The 23,963-nt window shown below is 40.3% G+C and overlaps 2 protein-coding genes across 12 annotated transcripts; both read left to right on the forward strand.

Annotated features, from left to right (window-relative positions):
- The first annotated feature begins 736 nt into the window (after positions 1–736).
- nacc1a (nucleus accumbens associated 1, BEN and BTB (POZ) domain containing a) lies at positions 737–19,619 on the forward strand. Of its 11 annotated transcripts, none has more exons than XM_073935481.1 (6): positions 737–809; positions 5,865–6,902; positions 8,403–8,573; positions 12,111–12,216; positions 12,301–12,398; positions 14,688–19,619. In XM_073935481.1, exons 2-6 carry the CDS (start codon positions 5,894–5,896, stop codon positions 14,993–14,995), a joined length of 1,692 nt encoding a protein of 563 aa, XP_073791582.1. In that variant the 5' UTR covers positions 737–809; positions 5,865–5,893; the 3' UTR covers positions 14,996–19,619.
- Positions 19,620–22,428: 2,809 nt separating this feature from the next.
- Positions 22,429–23,610, forward strand: ier2a (immediate early response 2a). Its single transcript, NM_001142583.3, has one exon. The coding sequence runs from the start codon at positions 22,523–22,525 to the stop codon at positions 23,063–23,065; it is 543 nt and encodes a 180-aa protein (NP_001136055.2). The 5' UTR covers positions 22,429–22,522; the 3' UTR covers positions 23,066–23,610.
- Positions 23,611–23,963: the final 353 nt, after the last annotated feature.

The raw sequence follows: 23,963 nt of genomic DNA on the forward strand, positions 1-23,963 counted from the left end.
CAAACAAAATACATTCATATATTTAATATATAAACTTTTTTGGCTTAAAAGTGGTTATTTTAAATAGTTCTTACTACAATAAAGTTAATATAAATTTAGGCTATTTGCAGTGTAAATGTGATGGTCACAAATGAACCAGTAATTTAGGTCAGGAGCTGTGAAAATATACAATAATTTATTATTTATACAACCATTATAGAAATTGTGTGTGAAGCTATGGGACAACTTTTGAGACTACTTTTATAGTTATGTGACTAGATATGTATATATTTTTTATCCGTTAAAATATAACATGCTTTTCCCAAATAAATCCCCTCAATTAAAAAGAAATATATATATATATATATATATATATATATATATATATATATATATATATATATATATATATATATATATATATATATATATATATATATATATATATTTCACAATATTCCATTCTAGGCATGTCTAGTTTAGCACTTCTGGATAAGTGAGCAAAATGCTATAAACTAAAGTATAAGCACACAGAACTGCAGTGAAAATAATAAGCATACACCAATCTGGCAACCCAGTGTTTTCACTTTCACAAAATCGTGACTACGGAAGCCCGTGCGCACGTTTTTCAGTCACAAAAATGCAATTGGAAATGTAGCTCACCGGGGTAATGTAAGGACATCTATAGGGTCAGCACGTGACGTCACGCGTTCGTATGTTTTTTTTTTTTTTAACCCTGTAGAGCAAACACATAGTTGTATGTGACCTGCAGATTTGTGCTTTTCTCACGGTGCGGGCAAACTTACATGGATTGTTCGAGCCATCAGTGAGTATGTAACGTACATATTTTAATAAACAGCCTTTCTAAATCAATAATCGCCCTCAAACTCAATTGGCCTTTTCATTGGTTATTGTTTAACATCGTAATGGATGATACAGGAATTCCTAAACACGCGAGGAATCTTTAAAGCAAGCGCATCCCATTTAGGTAGGCTAATCCTTTCGGGACGCGGTGAAATAACGTGTCTTCGATATAAGCAAACTTTATTTGATGTTCCCGTTAACGCTCCCTCGCGGAGTTCATGGCGTTCTCTGCCTGCTCTATATTGGGGATCTGTCTGGCGAGACGTAGAGGCATGGCCTACTTTTTGCGCACGTATGGAAACGAGGCGGTGGCTCTTTTCGCTGTTGCTGTGCCAGCCTATGCGCAAATACATCTCGACGCTGGATAGGTCTCCTGGCATTGAGGCTGCGCCTGTGATGATCATGCGATTGAGTGACGACGGGGAGTCATGTCTAGTCTATGCATGATCAGTGGCTCTGCGCTCCGTATCCCGCTGGAAAAAGAGTTCGCGCTCGATGGCTCTGCGATCGACTTCGCGCCTATGCCCACAATGAATGGCTGTTTCCAGCGCGAGACAGACGAGGCGAGAGAGTGAAGGAGAGCGAGCGCGTCGGACTCCATTGAAACACTTTGAAACGGCCTCCAGCTAAGGGGTGAGTATCCTGCCTTCGAGCGCCCGCAGCGGGCCTTGAGAGGCGGCGCGTCGCCGCAAGCTGCTGTCCTGGCATTTTGGCCGAAATCCGCTGGCTTTGAGGTGTTTGGGGGGCATTGTTTTGGGGAAGGTGTGCGGTGGGGGATGGGCGCAGACTAATGGTACCAACAAAAAAAAGTTTAACCACTTCACCGACCTCACTGACATGGCTGAACGCGCGTGCTGGCAGATGTTCCGGAGTTCGATCTGGCTAATTTAAAACGCCGATTTCCGGGATCTTTCTCATCTGCTTGCCAAAAGGCTGATATTTGGCCGTTGCATCTGGAGGTACCACTTTGAGCGTGATTGATGTTGTTGTGGCGACGAGTACTTCAGTCATTTTCTTATTGGCGGAGTCGAGCTGACCCCCCCTACTGTCAGCGCTGGTTCAGTCTGGCTCGCCCCCAGTTCGTGCATTTGTCCCGGGATGACCTGTTGATGTCTGTGAAATAAGATAAGGTGGGGTATCCGAACTAGCGCGAAATCGCTATGGAACATTAACTTTGAAATCCCGTGGACTGAAAAGTATGCGCTCGGCTGCCAGTAACGGACTGCACGTTGAGTCGTAGGAGATTCTTGAGTGTTGCCGTTGTAATTGAGTGGCGTGGAGAACGGGGCGAACCCTTATTTCGGCGGTGCCGCGCTCGAGACGGACCCGTCTAGGCCCGAGGATGTAGGCACGCTCGCTCCGCATTGGTAAAGACGGGACAAGAGCAGCAAACTTGCGATCCTCGTTGCGTCGCGGCGTTTGTGCTCGCTGCTCGCATGTAGGTGCTGCATTTCTGACAGAGTGGCTCATAGTGGGCGCTTTTGCCATCGCTCTTCAACGGCCCGTGCCAGCGGAGAACTCCGGACGGACGGGCAGATTGACTGACACACGGTTAGCCTGCCGCCGACAGAGCCTCATAACACAGCTCTACTGGCAGGTCTGGCGGCCAAAGGTTTGCTCTTAATGTTTCTCCTACGTTTCCCTCTACTGTTCTGCATTGTTTGATTAGAGTTAGTTTATGCACCGTCGTATGTTCAATGGCTGCCTCTGTACTACCATCACACGGGATTGGCATCACAGTATTAGACAGCATTTTATAGCTGAGTTGTTCCTTTTGTATGTATGAGTAAACTTTTCAAGAGGCCCCAGTCATATTATATTTCAGAATTTTAACCGTTTATGTGATATATTTGAAATCATAATATAAAAGTGTGTAACATTTTATAAGCTAATTCATCAAAACTGTTTTATTTAGTGCAGCATACTTTTGTCCCGGTGATTTAAATATATGTGAGATGACTATCTTTATATTTTATTATTACTGTCTTGAACTGTTTTGTTATGTTTCCTATAAAAAGCAGCCCTAAATATAAAGTATCGCTGAGTTTTTCCCTATTTAAAGAAAGGTAATAGTAGGGCTGGGTGATATGGCAAAGATGCAATCTTGATTAATATTTTGCATAATAATGATATATATATTGTTAATGCTTTCAGATTTAAGAGAGTACCCTAACAATGACTGTAGCCACAAAATTAGAGAGCTCATTAAATGGCATAACACATTTTTGGCTGCTAAATTTTCGGTGGCTGAAAATTCAGTACATCTCTATAGGCATGGGATGATAACCGGTTTCAAGGTATACCGTGGCTTGGAAATGTCAAGGTTTTAAAACCGCCAAGGTTTTCTTAAGGTATATTTTTTTTCTAGCATGTTTTTCACAACTATTTTATTTAGGTTTTTAGGGCAACAGTACATCCAGCAGAAAAGGAATATCCACATCAAAAGCTACTGGTCCAAAATACTTTACATATTTCTTAATATAAAATATATAGTGTTTAATTGGGAAAAAGTTGCTGTTTTTTGCCCAAACATTTAAAAATAACTTAAGGCCCGTGCACACCGAGACGTTTTTTGCTTGCGTTTTCCGTCGACGTTTAACACCTCGTGACTAAACAAAGGGCGTCCATGTGATCGTGCACACCAATGCGCAAAACGCCAGGTGCAAAATCATCATTTTAAAAAAAAAGCCTCATGCTCGTTTTTTTGTTTTGACGTGCTGCGTCAAAACCTTCTCCACCAATCAGATCGGCACTTTTGTTCATGTGCACAGAGCTGCTGAAGTTACAGTAAACAGCACTTGGAGGCGCTCAAGTGCAAAATGTCAATGCGAGCGCACATTGAAGAAGATGCCCAGAGGCGATTTGAACGTTTCTTTGCTTATTCCTCTTGTGAACAATAATCATTTCTTCATTGCTAGAGTTGCTGCTTGAACCATCCATGCTTATTCGAGTCACCCGTAACTTTAACAGCAAGCGTGTGAACTTCCTCTCCTCCTCTTCTTCTGTTTTATAAGCGGGTGTCGGAAGCTTAAAGTTGTGTAATGCCATTTAACGTCAAGAGTGATCTTGCATCCTTTTTTGCTTGACGCCAGTGAAAATCGATTGGGTCTGAATACGGAGAAACGTCTCGTAAAACGCTGACAATAAACAAACGAAAAGCGTGCCATAGGTTGGAGCTTTTATTTTGGAGCAGTAATATCGATACTGTGATACCATGCAACCGTATTATTTTTATCCAAGGTTATTATATCGTCAGAATCTTATACCGGCGCATGCCTACATCTCTAATATCAGCACTTTTAGATTCCCATTGTGGCACATTTCTGCTCTGTGATTGACTCTTAGATCAATATAGAGTAAAAAAGTCCAGAGCTTATCATTGTTGTTGACAAATTTTATTGTGATCCAATATAATATCGTTTATCGGCCCAGCCCTAAGGTAATAGTAACTAAAATGCCAATTACTTTATTAAATGATGGCCACAGTCTGGTAATTTGATTTTCAATATTTGAAATTCAAGTCGACTTGGCTGTTTTTTTATATTGACTGCCTAAAACTGGGTTTCAACTAGTTAAAGTAAGGATTTTGTCATTGAGATTAATTTCATAAAACGGATGATCATTAAGCAAACTATTTTTTTTTATTAGTTTACTTTTTCTGTGTTTTAGTTTATATATGATTGATGCTTTCAAGCTTCATTGGTTACAGTATGATGCCTTTTTGAAAGTCTCATATGTGCAGTTTGGGTTGTGAGTAAACTCTTTAAAAGGTTAGTGTTTCCCTCCTCACGCATTGTGATCGCTCTACCTAAGGTGTCCCTCTCCTCCCCCACCCCGAGGGAAAGCTTCTTAAATAAACCCTGGGCCTCTCAGTGTGTATGTGTGCCACTGCTCTCTGGCCAACTGTAAACAAGCCGTTTTGTCTGATGTCTATGGTTTGTGTGTGTGTGTGCATGCAAGGGAGGGGGGAGCGAGCCTGAAGTCAGACAAAGAGGGTACTTCTTTTACCATGAACGTCCTGTTAGTTCTGTGTGATCAGATCAGATTCAGTGATTTTTAATGTGATGGCTTGTGTGGGAAACATGTGCCCAGATGTTCTGCCTAACACTGTCTGATATTGATGTGTGAAGTATATCACATCTGAGTGTTATTCTGACGTGTTGGACATCATTTGAGGGCTGTTTTTTACTTCTCCAAATGTTTTATGAATAATAAGCTGTCGTTTTTTATGGGGATTGCTAAATGTTAATGCATGATTTCCCAAAATGTTCTTCTCATTTTGCTGACTCATTAAATTATCCTCCCCACAATTTTAAGTGGTTCTTCCTTTAAAAATGAGAAATCTAAAAGACTACTTTTAAACTCAGTAGCAGTGTGTTGGACACTGTGTTTTAATGTAGAAAGTGCAGGTTAAACCCTCATAATGAATTTCCCCGGCAGCATGGCTGTGAGCTGTAATGATGGCTTTGCTCATGGTGTCACATTTAGCAGTAATAAGACTGACTGCAGTGTCAGTCAAAGCCCATTGTTTTCCACCCTCTTCCTCAACTATGACCTCAATCACTGGTTTAGTATCTCTCTCGCGCTCTCCCCCTCTCTCCCTCCCTGCTGTAGTACTGTAAAGAGTGCCATTTTATCTCTGTCTCAGCTGAATCACCATCTCATTCAGATTAGCAGTCACATCCAGCTCACAGGATTTCAGAGGCGGATTGCCAACCCCCCCTATTATTTTTCAGAGTTCGCATGTTTTAGGCCAGTCTACTGAAGTTGCCTACAAGCTCATCCCAAGGGTCTTATACATTTCACCTTTTTATGTAACAGTCTGTTGCCGGTAGCTGTTTGTGTCTTTGCAATAAATTGTGTTGGATTCAGTGGATTTTACTGCTTCAGAAGCAAATGATGGTTTGCAATGGGTCTTCAGGGATGAACTACTGTGCTGCTGAGAGAATGCCGCTGACAAAGATCTCTTTCTTTCTCTTCCATCTGTCTTTCCCTCCTTCTCTTCCTCCGGTGCTGCTCAGATTTCTCTGGTGGTGCTGGCCATAGCGCCATGGCTCAGACCCTTCAGATGGCGATCCCGAACTTCGGCAACAATGTCCTGGAGTGTTTGAATGAGCAGCGGCTGCAGGGCCTGTACTGCGATGTGTCCGTGGTGGTGAAAGGCCACACCTTTAAAGCCCACCGCGCCGTGCTGGCGGCCAGCAGCTCCTACTTCCGTGACCTTTTCAACAGCAGTGCGGGCAGCAAAACCCCTACGGTGGTGGAGTTGCCCCCGGCTGTACAGCCGCAGAGCTTTCAGCAGATCCTGGCCTTCTGCTACACCGGACGCCTCAGCATGAACGTCGGAGACCAATTCCTCCTAATGTACACGGCTGGTTTCCTCCAGATCCAGCAGATCATGGAGAAGGGCACAGAGTTCTTCTTGAAGGTCAGCTCACCCAGCTGTGACTCACAGGGCCTCCATACTGAAGAAACCCCCCCTTCAGAGCCTCAGAGCCCAGTTACCCAGACTGCTGCAGGGGCTGCAGCAAATGGTGGCGCTGGGGTGGTGGCTACGGCGGCCAGTCGGCCAGCTTCCTGCTTGACCCCATTGCCTCTGGTGTCTCGAGTGAAGACGGAGCAGCCGGAGACTTCACCCTATTCAGTGGTGTGCACACCGGTGGCCAAGCGGCTCTGGGAAGGAAGCAATCGGGAAGGCAGTGGAGGCTTAGGAGCTGCCGGTGGAGGAGGAATGAGGAAGGCAGCTCGTTTTTCCCAAGAGATGGCACGTGGAAGTGCCATTCAGCAGCAAGGTAGCATGGGAGGACTTGGTATGGGTCTGGGAATGGGTACAGGAGGCCATGGTGCAGGCAGTGGCAGCACCAATGGCAATGGAACAAGCAGTGCCACCCCTGAAGGCACCAGCCCTGGTACTTTGAGTGCCTATGCCAGTGATTCGCCCATATCTTACCATGATGACGAGGAAGAGGAGGAAGCAGTGGATGATGGCACTGAAGAGCAGTACAGGCAGATCTGCAACATGTACACCATGTACAGCATGCTCAACGTGGGCGCTACAGGTGAGTCCACAGTGTGAATGAAAATAATAATAATCAACTCACCCTCATGTTGTTCCAAACCTGTATGATGACTTTTGCTTCTGTGGAAAAAAGAGGTGACATTTGAACTGTGTATGGTTATTCTGCATGGTTGTCTTTTCCATGTGATTTACACTGAATGCAGATCAGAACTTTAAATTACTCAATCAGAAGTCACTATTCACCATAGTTATCAATATGACTTTATGTTTAAAAAAGGGTTTTCACTGGTGTGGTAGTACAACCATTTGTCTTATTTTGAGGAACATTTACTGATACTTTTTACACGACACCTATTGTGTAATGGAAATATTATATATAGTTGTTAAGGGTTCTTCACGGAGCCAGTGATTCTGAAAGAGAATCGTTATTACTAAGAGTGTAAATCTCCTGAAGCCATTTGATAGCAGACACCAAATTAAATTTGCAGTAACACCTCGACATTAGATAAAATATGCATCTTATTACTAAATGTGATTATTTTATTAATCTCTCTCTCTCTCTCTCTCTCTCTCTCTCTCTCTCTCTCTCTCTCTATATATATATATATATATATATATATATATATATATATATATATATATATATATATGAGCAATTGTTTTCAATGTTTTTTTTTTTTTTTGCAGTTACTTGCAGTTATTGTATGTAGTTGATTGCAACTTCGACACAAAAGCCATGCAAGCACTGATGCAAAGAACCAAGACTCGTATTCTTTTCACTCATCCACTGTACTAGAATGTACTTCACAATAAGGATAAAAAACTAAATTGCTTCCTCAGTAGCTTTTGTTAATTCTACTCTTTGCATCTTGTGAGCTGTTGTGATCATTAAGTCGGTCAGATTCATAATTGAACAATTCAAACTGGTTTTGTAACCTGGATGAACAGATTTATTTTGAAAAGGTTTACAAATCCAAAACAATTTCAGTGAATAATGACACTGATGTTTATTGACACAGACGTCATCTTTTTTTTTCAACAGAAGAAAAAAAGTCAAACAGGTTTTATGACACGATTTTGATTTTTAAGTTTTAAATTAACACTTTCCAAATGAGCACTTCAATAATCCTGTATGTGTTGTAATGTAGGCAGTTTCCTGCTTTTTTGAGGTTGCCTTTTTAACAAGTTTTAACAGCTATTGCCTACTTTCTTTTGTGCTTCTTAAATAGCAATAGCTAAATTCACACTTTTTGTTAAATGCTTCAACTGTTTGGAGCTCATGAATATTTTATCAGAAGGTCTTCTTATCTTCTCTCAGACTGCATGAAAACTGAATGTGTTCTGATGCCTTTGGATTTCACGGGTCTTTTATTAGTCTTAGTCCCAAGAGCTCTGTGTTATCTGTCGGTTTTTGAGAGTCAGAAGATTTGAGTGCTGTTTTAATCTTTATGATGTCTAGACTGCGTGAGCTGAGCTCACGTTTTTGTTTTCACACTTTCTCTGCTCTCTATAAACTTCCCTTCTCCCCCCTTATTTTCAGCAGGAGAGCGTGTGGAGGCCCTCCCAGACCACTCAGAGACACGGCCCAGGATGCGTGGCCGCCAGGATCTTGCCTCTCTCCCTGCCGAGCTCATCGCTCAGATTGGCAACCGCTGTCATCCCAAACTTTATGAGGAAGGTGACCCTGCAGAGAAACTGGAGCTCGTTTCAGGTCTGAGTCAGATCATTGTACCCGTTTCTTAAGAAAATCCCTCAAAGCATCAACGAATCTTGAGTCAAAGTTGTATTACAGTGAGATAAATCATTCTTTTGTTGTCAAGCAATCGTCATATCACCTCTTATGAACTGTCTGCCAAAAATAAGTAATATATAGAAGAGACAAATCGCTGGTAAAACCGGCATCATGCAACTGAGTCATGTTCAATAGCCCATGAAAAGCAAATGATCTGTGGTGGTGATTGATGGGTTGACAGTGTTTGGAGAAGCCGTGTTTTGGTATTGTGGTGTAGAACAGGTTTTGTTGAGTGACTGTAAAGTAATGGAGGCTTTTGTGTGCTGTAAAGCGTGGCCTTATGTGACTCCCAGCCATCCGACTGGATCTGTTCAGTACACATTACAGAGGAATCCTGCTAATCGCTGGAACTTTATTTAAACAGCAGTCACATATATAAACATGCACCTCAAAGTGCTTTACAAACACGATAAAAGAAAGTGTACGAGCAAGACCAGACATGAAGCAATATAAAGTGGAAAATGAAATGAGGAATCGAAACAGACGAGCAGACTAACGATAAAAAGGACTTTGGGGGAAAAAAATGTCATCAGAAAGTCATTAAAAGATGAACAAATACAAAAGAGCTGGAGGAGGAAAAGCAGAAATGGAAATGAGACAAAAATGTTTAATTAAGAGCATGATGGAAAATAAGCCTTTGAATGATTTTGAAATGTAGTTTTAGGCAGGTTTTGTTCTTAGGATTATGACCAACGGCTGTTTAGTCTCTTTATCTGTAATCCTGGAAAACTAAACAAGCCGCTGCTTGATGATCAGACAGAAACAGACTGTCAATCATAGACCAAATTTTATAACTGTATTTGAAAACTACGAAAATGCAATTTACTACATTTACATGTCAACTGGTTTAAATGTTCATGGTTTGACTATTCAAAAGTTTAGATTTTCGTTTTCATTTTTGATTACACATTGGATTGAACCAATGGTCTCAAACTCAATTCCTGGAGGGCCGCAGCTCTGCATAGTTTATATCCAACCGCCTCCACCTTCCTGCTTAATAGTCTAGGGCTGTTTCTTAATATGCATTCTTCAGCTGTCTTGCGTCCTCGTGTAACGTCAAGTTCAGTTCCAATACTTAAGACCGCAAGAACAGAGGACGCAAGAAACTTCCCGAATGTGTTCTTGATACTGAGGACACACCGAAGCAGACTTGAGCACTGATCTTGCTCAAAAAGTCCCAGAAGTAATAGCGACTGGAGGTGGTAAGCGCAGCATAAGTTTCCCTAAATGAAACGATGAATATAAACATTACCATAAACATCTTAATTAAGAAATAAACACATTAAGGGTGTTTGTTTGCTGAAATTTGTATTAAAATCAGTTTTATTTATATTGTGCAATGCATATTTAATATGTTTTTAAGCAGGGTATACATTTTGAAAAGGGGAAAAAATAATGAATCGTTATATGAATGCTGTAATGTTTAAATAATTTTCCATTTAAAACCCGTGAAGGTCATGTGACCATCAGGAAGAATGCAGCATCTCATTCCTCAGAGGATGCGTTCTCTGTTCTCGTGGTCTTCCGAGTTTGTTCTTCCGAGGACACCTGGCAAGACCGGTCTCCACAAGAACACAAGTCCACTTCCTGCGTTCTTGAAATTGAGAAACAGCCTAGTAGTCTTGAACCTTAATTGGTTGGATCAGCTGTGTTTGGTTGGAGCAAAACTGTGCAGAGCTGCAGCCCTTCAGGAATCCAGTTTGAGACCTATGGATTAAACTGATCAAAGTACTCAACTTATAAGATTATTATATTCTTTCAGATTTGTAAGCTACAATGTTTAAATTATGTTCTTTTTAAACTTTTTGTCCATTCATATAAAAAAAGGTTTCCAAAGAAAAAAAGAGAAGAAACAGCATAAAAGTTTTTCATTTTAAAAGCTGTAAGAGATATTTCGGGCAACAGTTTCAATGACTGATTCATGTGATTCCTTTGAAATTATAGGTAGCACTTATTTGAAATTATTTTAATTGACAGTATAGTCTTTATTTTAAAGTTGTTGTTTTTTTAAATAATTGAAAGAACCTACTAAACAACATATTTACTATATTTTATATAGTATTTTTTTATTTTTGTCATTTGTACTAGTTTTAAGGCATCAATGTTAATCTTTATCCCTTTACCCAAATTCTGACTTGTGTGAACACTAGAATCTAGCATTCTGTATGTGAACCACGATGAGTACATTTACATGGACACCAATAATTGATTTTGATGTGATTAAGACAATACTCTGATAAAGAGTCTACCATGTAAACAATCTGTCTTTTTTATTTTATTTATTTTTTTCATTAATTTAGTTTGACTGAGGTTATGATCAAACATAACAGAAATCGGATTAAGGTCTGCCAATTTTAGTCGCATTATTGAAGTGCACTACGGACATGCAAACACCTAATCAAACTATCACCGTCATAAAGGATTTTGCGACAAGATAGTCTGTACACACACACTATTGGACACTATTCTCTGCATCTACCGAGTCAGTGAAGAACTACAGACACCTGCATCGTAAAATGCAGAGGTTTTTTTCAAATGCAGTGTGCGGTATCAAATTCCATTAAACCTACACTCTTCCAGCAGTTCATACTCTCATCGCATATCTCGTTTGACATCGGGGCATGCATGACATGTTCCTGAATAAAAGTGAAAGTGCCAAACTGCAGTTAAAGTCGACAAATTAAAAATGAAACAACCAAAATTACATGAAATTCTGGAGGAAATGCGGATAGTGTGGTGACGCAATGACGTTAATTGAATTATGTTCTATAACATGTAAAACAGGACCATGAACGAAACATTTAGCAACTCATGTAAATACTTTAATTATATTATTATCTTGTTTAGATTAAGGCAAATAATTTAATTACTGATGTCCATGTAAATGTAGTCATTGTTGTGCATCAGTCTCAAAGAGGTACAATATCACTGTTCCCTGCTGGATTAAAAGTAGTTTTTATCAATTGTTGCTAGTGTTAAACAACATAATTAACTAATTTTTGAATTCAGATATTAATAGGCTTAGATGATGTATTTGTATAGCATTTTTATTTAAAGTTAGAATTCACAAGTATCTGCAATTTGCTCATAACAATGCCAGAGTGATGATCACACAAAGGTTGCAGCAAAACAACCACCATATACAGGTGTGGAAAAGCTACATAAATAGAACGTGGTTGTTAATAAAACAGTCAGCACTGAAAGTTCACAGGTTACAGTCATTACCAACACACATGAATGATCTTCAGTGTTAATAAGGAGAGCTGCATGTCTTTCCGAGCTTTGTGTGATTAGTATTCATTCATTAAGCATTCATTTTTGGGACCTGTGTGCATTCATGCGAACTGATGAGTCATGAAGCATTTGTCAGTGTTTCAATATAGATCTGCTAGCATGTCTTTCCTCAGTACATTTAATATGAATGCAGTTTCACACTTTCACATATATTGTTCACAGGCACCAGCGTGTACATCTCTCGAGCTCAGCTGATGAACTGTCACGTCAGTGCTGGGACAAGACACAAAGTCCTTCTGAGGAGGCTGCTGGCTGCTTTTTTCGACAGGTAAGTCTAAGTAAAGTTCGTGTTGTCTGCTATAATAGTGAAACCGCGGCACCTCTAGCTTTCCTATTTCTGTATGACACACAGGAGCACGCTGGCCAACAGTTGTGGAACTGGCATCCGTTCCTCCACCAATGACCCCAGCCGTAAGCCGCTGGACAGCCGAGTGTTGCACGCAGTCAAGTGTGAGTTTATGATTTTAGAACTCTCAGCAACTTACTTGCCTACTACTTTAATGGCTATGTACACCAAGCACTACAACTGCACAGATTTTAATTCTAGTTTAAATTGAGTGTGTTTTAATTCTGTAAGAATAGAGAAGTCACTGGACTCACTTTCACAACAATTTTTTTTTGTGTGTGTGTTTAGCTGATGAATGCTAAAACATTCATGTCAAAATGTAAAACACAATGTCAAATTGAGCATTACAGGCACATTAATTTAAAGTAGCAGACGATGTTACTGCAGCTCGAATATATAAGCAATGTTATAAGGTGTATTGGTATTGTCACCAGTATATCAAGATAAAAATGCTGCATTGTGTATCATATGTATCTCAAGTCTCTATTTAAAGCGATAGTTCACTGAAATTCTTTCCCATCCATCACTTGTTACAAACCTGTTTTGAGTTTCTTTCATCTGTTAAACGCAAAAGAAGATATTGTAAAGAACGATGGAAACCGAAAGACATTGGCTTCCATAGTTTTTTTTTTTTTCTTACTATGGATGTTAAATGCTGCTGGTTTCTATATTCTTTAAAATATATTTATTGTGTTGATTGAAGCAACGAAAACCATAAGGATTCAAAACCGCATGAGGTCGAGTAAGTGATTTAAATTTTTATTTTCAGTGAACTATCCCACGGTATATGCAGGAATCCTAAAGATAATTTCAACACCTTTATAAGACTTTTTCAAAGTATTTTAGGACCTCATTGTCACTTGAAGTTCTAATCAGTAGCAAACAGTTGTTAATAAACAGTTGTAGTTCAATCAATAAATCAATAAAGCAAAACCATGCAGCAGAACTCAGATAATCAGAAAAAAACAAAGTTTAAAAGAATAAATTATGGTGTTGTTTTTAATGACAGGTTTCAGTCACTGTTTATACTCGTCTTTCTTCAACCAAGAGTATGCAAACTTAAATTTTCCCATTTTGCCGTCTGTTTCACTCTATGGTTTCGCTTCATGTGGAGAGTGTCACATTACCTTCCCGCATTTGTCGGAAATTACGTGACATTACCCAGATGACGGAGCTTGGCCTGACGCGCCCTGGCCCAAACCGATCAGGTGGATCGAGCACGCCACTGTTAATATTAAGAGGAAAACAAATATATTCATGCTTTTTTGGAGCCAAACACTTTGGACAACGCTTGAACAAAATTTAAACAACACGATTAAGACTTTTAAAATACCTTTTAAGGACTTAATTTTCTCATAATTGATTTATCAACTTTAAATACTGTTTAAGACCCCACGGACGACCTGTATTCCATTAAAGTATTATTTACATCTAAATGTTGTTGATCAGTGCATAAACAGTGTCATATGCCTAGAAACTCACATATTTGAGCACCTTGTTTGTTAATTGTTACTGATAATTAATCACAAATCAATAAAATTGTATTTATAGTATTTTAATAAAATATTTGACACTTTGTTTCTAATATTAAGTTTGAACTATAAAATTGCAATGAAGATCAAAATATAAACCAACGTCCAAATAAGCTCAAATGTAATAGTTTATATTTAAAAGTGTAACCTTGCATTTTTGCTGTTCGAAAAGAAAAAGAAAATGTCAAGTTTATAATGGGCATGGGACGATAACTCTTTATATATAAGGTATACTGCGGTTTAAAAAGGTCAAGGTTTTAAAACCGCCAAAATATTCTACTATACTATTCCTTAGTTGTTTGTACATTTTTTTTTTATATGTCTTTGTTTTTTAGTTTGTTTTAACTTTTTTAGAAGAACAGTATCTCCAGCAGAAAAGATATCCAAGATGCGGTTTTAAATTGTAAAATAATATGTGTTTTGGAACCTAAAATAATATGTGTTTTGGAACCTAATGAAGACAGCAGAAGTCAATGATTGATTTGAATTATTTAGCCTGACATGTTTACTGCTCCAACATATTTTAAAGATTCCTAAAATAAAATATTTTGAGTTCAAAAGGGGAAAAAGTTTTTTTTTTTTTTTTTTTTTATCTAGACATTTAAAAAAGAACCTATTTTAGAGCAGTAATCGCAATACTGTAAAACCGTGATATATTTATCCAAGATTATCATACCGTCAGAATCGTATACTGGCCCAGGCCTAGTTTGTAATCAATCTTGGCATAGTTTGGGCTTTGGAGAATCCATCGTTTTTATCTGGGAAACAAAGAACATACTTTAAGTCTGCATTTGATGGTGTTGAACTGGGACACTGTTATAGTTTTAGTTTTATTAACATCTCCCTCCTTTATATCAACAGTTTACTGCCAGAACTTTGCCACCAGCTTTAAGGAGAGCGAGATGAACGCCATCGCGGCGGATATGTGCACTAATGCTCGGCGCGTGGTGAGGAAGAGCTGGATCCCCAAGCTCAAGCTACTGATGGCGGAGGGAGATGCCTACGCCAGTTTCCTCCCCGACAGCAACAAGATGGAAGCGGACGGCCTCAGCGGCGAGCCCACCTTCGAGACTGCAAGCCTGGAGGGCGGCGCTTCCGTGGAGACCGGAGGATCCTCGGGCGAGTCTCTGCAAGGTGTGGGCGGAGACAACGGCACTTTGTTTCAGTGAGCGACCCGGCGAGGAAAACCCTGCCCCATCCCCTCTGCCGCCCCACCTCCTGCCCACCTCCCACCCCGCTGCGTGACTCTTGGGCTCTGCTGCTTCTGCCTGGGATGGGAAAGGGAGAGTCGGGTAGGAGATTGGAGAAGAAAGCACGGTCTAGTGTTGGGAGGAACATAGGGGGTTTATGTCAGGGGGCGCCATTTTCTTTTCAATCATTTTTGTTTTTGCTGAATAACCCTCTTTTGCACAGAAGATCCCCTTTGCCTCCATGCTCGGCAAGTAAATCTAGTCAGCGATGCTATAGGAATGCATAATTAGGACCAGGAAAATTATAGCGACGGGAGGCGTAAGGTTCCCTGATCTCACTCTACTGAATTTGAATGTATTAGTTTGTAGCACCTGGCTATGTCAGACTAGCGGATTGTATTTGGCCCAGGAGAGAGACAGGAAAAATGCTTGTCATAAGATCTGAAGGAACAGCAGATGGAGAAAGTAGTGAGGGAGGAGAGGAGAAAGAGAAGTAGGTGGCATATTCTGTCTCTCGTACTGTCTAAAATGGAAAATATCTGAGTTCCTCCTCTCCTTCCATTCCTCCCAAAATATATGTGGGATCTTAGTCTGCCACGTTCTTTGTTTTTTATGTCGCCGTTTTCTCCTTCCCCCTTCCACTTGTTCCACTGTGTGTTATTTTTTTATATGAATCCAGAGTTGGTGAAAGATGATTAAGGACTGTAAAGGATAAAAATATATTTATCTGCTCGCACCTTTAGAGTTCGAGAAAGAAAGAGAGTGAGGGGGATTGTTTTAAAATCTCTACTTTTTTTTTTTTTACCTAAATGTTTCTCGAGACACCTTGTTATTGGGCTTTAAATGGAAGTAGTGAGAAAACGAGGACTATTTTTGCATAAGGATTATCTTACATTTCAAAGACTGGTGCTTGGCTTGTATTTGGAACACGATTGTGTCCGTAGCTGAATTCGATTAACCTGTAGACCAGTGATGTACCATTTGCAGCTCTCATTATTTAAGGTGACAGTTTATTTGAAAATGAAGATTTAATCATTTACCCGCCCTCATGTAGATCCAAACCTGTTTGAATATGACCCATTATGGACTCCCTTGACTCGTCTTTGTGTGCATAAATATGATCAAAACATTATTCAAAATGTCAAAACTTGTCAAAGCGCTTTGGACTGGCATGAGGGTGAGTGAACGATGACAGAATTGACTAAACTATCATTTTAAGAATTGTGTAGGACATCAAAACGTAGTGTTTTTAGCTGTAAACCTTTTTAGCTTTCTTCCCCCTCCCCGTTATCGCACACAAACACGCTTTTACAGCCCAGGGGGGAGGGAGGTTGTGCTTCTTATTGTTAGTCACTTTACTGTCTTAAGGTTTGGGCCTGACTTTGTGTGTGTGTGTTTGGGAGCGGAGGAGGGTTTACATTGCCTGTGTCCCAGGAGAGGAGGAGCAGAATGATTAAGTCTCTCCATGTTGCCCATGTCCCTGTTTGGGCAGCTGCGTGTGCGTATGTGTATGTCTGTGCTCGCTTAGGCAAGCATGTCTGTGTCCGCACAAGTCACCATCTGTATACATTCCTCGCACATAGTTGGCACTGTGTGTTTGCATGTGGGTGATGTGTTGATTCGAGGATTTAGGGTGTGTTTATGTCTCATATGGATGCTTTTAAGGAAATTCGGCTGTCTGAAGGCTTGCTGTAACCCATGAACTTTTTGCATATCCCAGATTTCCATCGAGATTTGAATGGGATTGCATGTTGATGTCTTAATGTGCACTCAGGCATAGGTTTTAAATGCACATGCCTCGCTAAAACAGAAACACGATACTTTAGGCTATTTTAATATTTCATGCCCGAGTTATTAGGCCATGTGTGTTTGTGTAAGTCCTGTTTTTTGTGTGCTACTGACCTCCTGGGACACATACAGTAGCCGCCCCCTATTCTGACAGAGGAAACGGACCTCTTTGCACCTTTTCGTAGACTGAACTAGAGCTTTTTGCACCTTTTTTGTAGAGGAGAGTGGTGGATTGTGCACCTTTTTTGTAGAGCGTATTTGATGGTTTTTGGACTAAACTTCGTGGACGTGGATGTGTCGGTATCTGGCCCGGAACAGGATGCACCCCTGTGTCTGTGGTCATCTGTGCTGAATACTGATGTAAATATCGAAGAGACTGTTGAACTGATTTTGACCACGTTTTTTAAACAGGTCGTTCATCTTTTTAATTGATGGCTTACATTAGGTCTTTCACCCCTCTTGTTTTTAGCTCATGTTTTTTTTTCCTTTTATTTGCATAACCAAGTCTGGCTTATCTGCTGTTTGGATATCTGGAAATTGTAGTTCTGTTTGTCTTCAGGCTCAAGAGTTGTAGCAAATAAAGTGAACTCCTGGCAAGTTTACTTCTTAAATGCAGTCTGGTTCAGGTCTGACCGGTGACCTCGTTTGTTTGTTTGTTTATTTTCCTTCAATTTTCTTTTGGACCAGAAGACAATATTGCCTCTTGTGTAGAAATGTATAACATTCGCCAAGCCTGCAAAATCAACATCTGGGAACGTGCATGTAGTCATTTCCGTATCTGTTATTTTTTTCTTTTAGCAGACCACGTGTACTGTATTTACTTTTCAACTACTACTAATTCAAGGTGAAAGAGTTGACTTGCCAAGTTTTTTAAGGATACAATATAGAGTTGTTTGACTGATGATAGAGTACTGAGTATTTTTTCATTTCTTTTTATCGACTAAAGTGCTGGGAAATTAGGGGGGCCATGGTGAGGGATGTACTGGTGCTATGTGTGCTATTCTTTAGATGTTAAAGGCCTGCTGGGTCACTGGTGCCTTGAGGAGGACTGCGGGAGACGGACTGCATGTGTATATCTGGGTGGGGTGTGGAGCAACGGCAGCGCTCCTCTCTCTCCTCTCGCGGGCTATGACTGTGCCAGTGTTTATGCGTCCTCCATTTTGATGGCACAGATCACATATGCTGCATGCGTCGCTGGAGAGGAACTGCTGTGTCCATACGCCACCTGCTGTCTGTATGTTGTTACTGCGGTTTAGATTTAACTACTTACAGTCAACACCAGGGGGTGTCGTAGCTGAGAACGATCACTATTGTTGGCCACAAATAAGGCCTTTCTAGTACTGGGAAGTAAAAGGTGATGTGTGTAATTATTATTTTCAGTGTAAAAATAATAGAAGTAAGCCATTTGTAGGTTGATACCCGCCCCCCCTCCCAAAAAGTATAACACTGTGGCTCTGTGGCACTGTCAGAATGCTGCTCTGTTTGTTTGAGCATCACAACCAGCCTGAAGGAGCATCAACCCATGGCGTTCAAGATCAATATTTTTGCGATTCCGTTTTTAATTACACACTTCACCTTTTAGGATTGTTATAATTTTTATTTTAAGTTAGTAAAACTTAAGTCTCGCCTGGTATGAAAGGTTTTTTTTTTAAAGAGAAGTATATAGTGGGAACGAAGGGACCAGTGTTGATTATTTAAAAAAAAGAAGAAGAAAAGATGGCCCGAGTGTCCATATCATGCTGCCTATCTGTCAGCTCTCTGTGCCCGAGCAAAGCACCTTTTTCTGGGGTTTGCGTTCATAGACGTGCTTCTCAGAACCTTGCAATTCAGTCTGACTGTGTCGCGGAGCTCAGAGAGCAGATAGATGGCAGACGTCTGTGTGGTTGGAGAAAGAGCGTGAGAGTTGAACTGCCCATAAGTCTTGTCATTCTTCCTTGTAACAAAGTTTGTTGGGGTACTTGTGCATTGTAGATCATTGTGAATTTGTAACCTGGTGGATTGCTGACAGCATGCGAGAGAGAGAGCTTGGAGCGATGTATTAAAAATTGAACTCTTTTATAAATGCCGACTGTCTCTCCTCTCTGCGAAGGCAGAAACCGGGCACTTGCCACATTTTGCAGGTTTCCCTTCAGCTTGCAGTTTTCGCTACTTTTTTTTTTTGTCAACCTAAGTCAGCAGAATGCAGCACTGCTATTCCACTAAATAACAGACATACAACATGAAGACACTCTCACCTCTTTCTCTGCGTGTTGCATTCTCTTCCAGCACACCCCAACACTCTGCTTTCAGTCTTTCCCCTGAAATGAGATGATGATGATCATGAATAAAAACCCAACTTTGCAAATGTTTTGGTAAAGTAACGTCTGACAGCCGGATAACCGAGTTGTCCATACATGGTATCATGAATTACGAAGAAATACAGACAGGATGGGGGATGACATCAGTTTGCTTAAACACTCAAAACAACAAACTGGTTGTGAACCTTTTTTACGATGCAGTGTCTCACTTTCTATGACTACATCCCTATACAAATCTATATACTGTATATTACATAGAAGCACTAATGAAGTTTGATTGTTAGTCGTGCACTCTCAGCATGAGTTGTAACCCATACCCAGCTGTGCTCATGCAGTGACCCTGTAACGCCAGTGCTCATCCACTCCATTCTGTCTGTGTTCAAAGTGCCAATAACTTTGTGAATCCCTAACTGTGACCCAATATTATCAAAAGTAATTGCACATTAACTACTGTAAAAAATGAGTAAGAGAAAAGTCAAAGGATACAGCTGAATATCTTAATAAAAGTTTGTAACAAAGGTTTTTGTGTTTGGCTCTTTTTTACACTCAAAAACATTTTTGTTGCTTCTTCAAACTAATTTAAAATGGGCTATATGAGAACAGTCTTTTAATTTAAGATCTGATTTCTTCAAAAATCAGCGATCTTCACTGCCTGTTAGATATACAATGTAAAGGGGGTATTTTTAATGGAATTTCTGTGCTAGCCTGTTGCTACAGACGGCACTAGTGGTTACAAGTCTTTTATCTCTTTTTACGCTAGAAAAATTAAATTAATGCTTAAGTCTATTTAATTGAATGTATTGTAATAACAACTTTGTGAAATTGAAAATAGTCACATTTAGCTTTCACTGTAAGTTTATCATTGGCTTTAAAGCTTTAGCTGTGTATACAGTGTAAAAAATATTATGAATTAGTCATGGCAGCATATGTTTTAGTTCACTTATTTAGCTAAGTTAATCATGTTCTAACTTAATTTTATAAGTTATGCAAGCTGTTTTAAATCAGTTCAATGGACTCAAAAGGTTAATTTGATTCAGCTTAAAACATATAAGGCTATCAGTAGTTTTACAGTGTAGGGCCCATTGGCTGACTCAGCACAATTCCTGAGGTTTTTTGGGACAACTTAATTGCAGTTCAATCCACTCAAATTTGTAAAAATATTAAGTTAACTTCATTTGTGTTGGAACAATGTGCAGGAATTGTGCGGAACCCTGCATTTTTACAGTATAGTATGCAGCATAGTAAGTTATATCAGTTAAAAACTCTATCATAGTCTATCATATATCATAATCAAATGTAACTTGATTAAGATATGAAGTATTTCCTGAAAAAGGAAAAGTTACATTTATAACAAGAAAGAAAAAATGTATGTGATTAGAAAAAGGGTGGCGCAGTGGGTAGTGCTGTCACTTCACAGCAAGAAGGACACTGGTTCAAGCCTCGGCTGGGTCAGTTGCATTTCTGTGTGAGATTGCATGTGCTCCCTGTGTTGGCGTGGGTTTCCTCCGGGTGCTCCGGTTTCCCCCACAGTTCAAAGACATGAGCTACAGGTGAACTGGGTAAGCTAAATAGTCCGTGTACGTGTGATTGAGTGTATGGGTGTTTCCCAGTGTTGAGTTGCAGCTGGAAGGGCATCCGCTGTTTAAAACATATGCTGGATAGGTTGGCATTTCATTGCACTGTGGTGACCCTTGATTAATAAAGGGACTAAGCTGAAAATAAAATAAATGAATGATTAGGAAAAGCTATATTATTTTCCCTATCCAATTGGCTGATTTTCTTGTTATTAAAAAACCCTAAACAACACAACATCCTAGCTTTATTTGAGATTTTAATATTAGCCATCTTTAAGCAATAAGCAATCTTGCAGCTGTCCTTAAAAATCTAGCCAAGCCACCTGGTTTAAAAACTATGCATGTGCAAAGTATTTTTAGTGACGACAAAACACTGGAACACAGATCTTTTTCCTAATAATAACACTTTGGTGAAATAATCTAAATGCAAATTTCAGCTAAAAAATTTTGGAATAATATTGTTTATCAGTGAGCAGAGCATGATGGTCAGAATTAAGGCAGTTTGCTGCATCCGACACATTGAAAGCAGTGTATTTACACAGCTCCAGTTTTCTAAGGACCATTAAAAAAGGAACTGAACTCTTTTTCCTGTATCAGGCTATTCATTATTGTCTTGTGGACCTTGAGAGGTTTAAGAGCTTATTCATCACAACTGGCCCTGAGCTGTAGCTTTACTTGATCACAAAGAATGAAGAGCAGGAAGTGTCTGACTAAATCTGCAAACCAGATATTTTGTCGTTTCATTTTTTAATCAATTGCCTGTGTTTGTCTTTCCTTATTACAGTGTTTTTGCCTGTGAATAAGGTATGTCTGTTAGCATGTCTAAACATTTGACATGCACTAATAAACAAAGCATTTAATGGTTGGTTGCTTCGTCCAAGCACTACATTGAATTCGTTCAAACGAAACGCGCTTGATAAATACATAGTTAGTTCAACAACATATGGGAATGCAGCGTTCGTAAAATGGAGCTGTTACGGCTTTTATCAGAAAACAGCTGGATAGACGCCGTAAATGGGCAGAGGAAGCTCGACGCTCTCGGGTCATGTGAAGTTATTGGCTATGACGAATCTTTTGAGACAAATAAGGCAACCGGAAGTAGCCTATGCGCCCACGCATCATGGGTTTTCCACAGAGCGGACTAACTGGCGGATGTTCCTTTTATGGGCATAGGAGAATGAGGAAGCCAACAATAACCATGAACGAAAGTGTCTTCTCCAACCGAGACTTAGAAAGGGGCAAAAACTTTTCACATTTAACTGGGATCTATCTATCTATCTATCTATCTATCTATCTATCTATCTGTCTATCTGTCTATCTGTCTGTCTGTCTGTCTGTCTGTATATATATTATATATAGTATACTATATATATACACTACATATATAGTAACAAAATATCAAAATTATTAGATTTTAATCAATAATTTAAAATAAAATGCACTAATAACACTATCAGAAAAATAACACCATAAATATATAATAATATAAACACCATCTTATTTTAGGCTACATTGACGTTGCATTGGTCTTTCCATATTATAAGGTCAAGTGATGATAAACTATTGTGCTTGCAATCTGATGATTAGTTTAGAAATTATCTATTTTCATAAATGCTCTGAAGGATTACATCAGGAACTGTGTGATACACGTCCTGACTTATTTCCTCAAACAGAACCTCAAGGCATGGGAGGAGCCCGAGTGTCAAGCGCATACGTCACCAAAACTATATAAAGCCCGCTGCCTTTACGCTGAGGTTTACTTCAGTGAATGAAACCACGGTGAAAGTAAACTGAGCTCATACAAATACATCTGCACATTATTTGTGTGCTTAAGAGTGCATTGAACAATGGATGTCACAGCAGAGGCCAAGCAGATAATGGTCCAGGCTTTGGGTAAAATGTACAGCTCGCGCAGCCAGCGTGGCGGACTTCGGCTCCACCGGAGCCTGTTGCTGACGCTCGTCATGAAATCTGCAAGGGACATTTACCACTCAGCCCGACTGATGAGCGAGAAAAGCGGACAATCTGTCACAGAGGAGAGCACATCACACACTCAGGAGCCCATGGACACATCGAGCTCCACGGCGACACCTTTGCGCGAGACATCGGGGCAGTCCAGCGAGGATGGGCAAAGGTCCGGACTCGAGGGTCATCCGCATCCACTCAACCCCGCGGCGGACAAAGAAAACTGCAGCCCATCCAGACCGGACCGTCACTCCAGAAAGCGACGAAGCAAAACAGCCACGGATTCAGACTTCATCCCATGCAAAAAAGCCAAACTGGAGTGCGCGGAGGTCAGGGGGGTTCTTCAAAACAGTTCCGCTAACTGCGGCAGGGCGCTGGACTCGCTGTCACTCGTGCCAATGCCAAGGACAATTGTCACTTTTTGAAGAGACAAACAACAGAAGCCCTTCAGTTGTCAAGTGAACTTTGCGCACCACTGGAAGCGGATTGTGGCGCAGAACTGCCACCGGGCAGTGTTAAGGGCACTTGAGAAGCCAGTGGGTAGTTTTACTCACAGTGGAACAATGTGACAGCCGGTTACTCATACAGTAGGAGAGTATTGGGTTGTTGTGGACATTCTGACTAATGGTGCTTGTTCAGCCCGTCATTTTTCTCTGAGTCAGGATATGACGCGGTACTTCGACGAGAAGTGTGACTGGGAAAACCACCGCGGACATTTACATGAACTTTATTTATTTATTGGTCAGGAATTTGGATTGTCAGTCCAGTCGTTACACTGACTGACTCACTTGCTGAAGAATCCACATAAAACCATTGTGGAAGACTTGATCTGGTTTGTTAATGGCCAGGATAGTCAATCTGTGGATATTCGTGCAGGTCAACGTGAAATAAGCTATACAACAAACATCTTGATGTTATGATTAAGTCTATCTACCTCACTTTTGTACAATAAAGATGTTTAAACATATAATTTTCTCTGTGTGTGTGTGTGTGACGCATTCTGTTCAGACCGGTTTTTCCGGGAAATGTTTTGACTGTCAGCTAGCTGAAAGTATTGGCGGTCATGTGACCGGAGGCGCGGATGGCTCACGGGCAGGAGGTGTTCGCGGAAGGCAGGAAGCGGTGAGCCCGTCAGGCCGGATGAGCACTGTCGACAGTTTTCACACTCCCACTGCCTTTCAACCCCATTTAAATGGCTCAGGATATGAGGAACAAAAGAATTGAAGCTGTAAAGCGATTCAACAATTTACAGGTTATTAACGAGCCCATTAGGAGGTGTTATCTAAACACGTGCTTTATAGCTATTGTCCTGATGTTGCCAAT

Source organism: Danio rerio, chromosome 3 (genome assembly GCF_049306965.1).
Source record: "Danio rerio strain Tuebingen ecotype United States chromosome 3, GRCz12tu, whole genome shotgun sequence".
Classification (NCBI taxonomy): domain Eukaryota; kingdom Metazoa; phylum Chordata; class Actinopteri; order Cypriniformes; family Danionidae; genus Danio; species Danio rerio.

Excerpts from the sequence above, each read along its gene's own strand:
- nacc1a (XM_073935481.1), top strand. The coding sequence starts at position 5,894 with ATGGCTCAGACCCTTCAGATGGCGATCCCGAACTTCGGCAACAATGTC. Across the intron at positions 6,903-8,402 it reads GCTCAACGTGGGCGCTACAG|CAGGAGAGCGTGTGGAGGCC; the intron begins GTGAGTCCACAG and ends CCTTATTTTCAG. Across the intron at positions 12,217-12,300 it reads CTGGCTGCTTTTTTCGACAG|GAGCACGCTGGCCAACAGTT; the intron begins GTAAGTCTAAGT and ends TATGACACACAG.
- ier2a (NM_001142583.3), top strand. The coding sequence starts at position 22,523 with ATGGATGTCACAGCAGAGGCCAAGCAGATAATGGTCCAGGCTTTGGGT.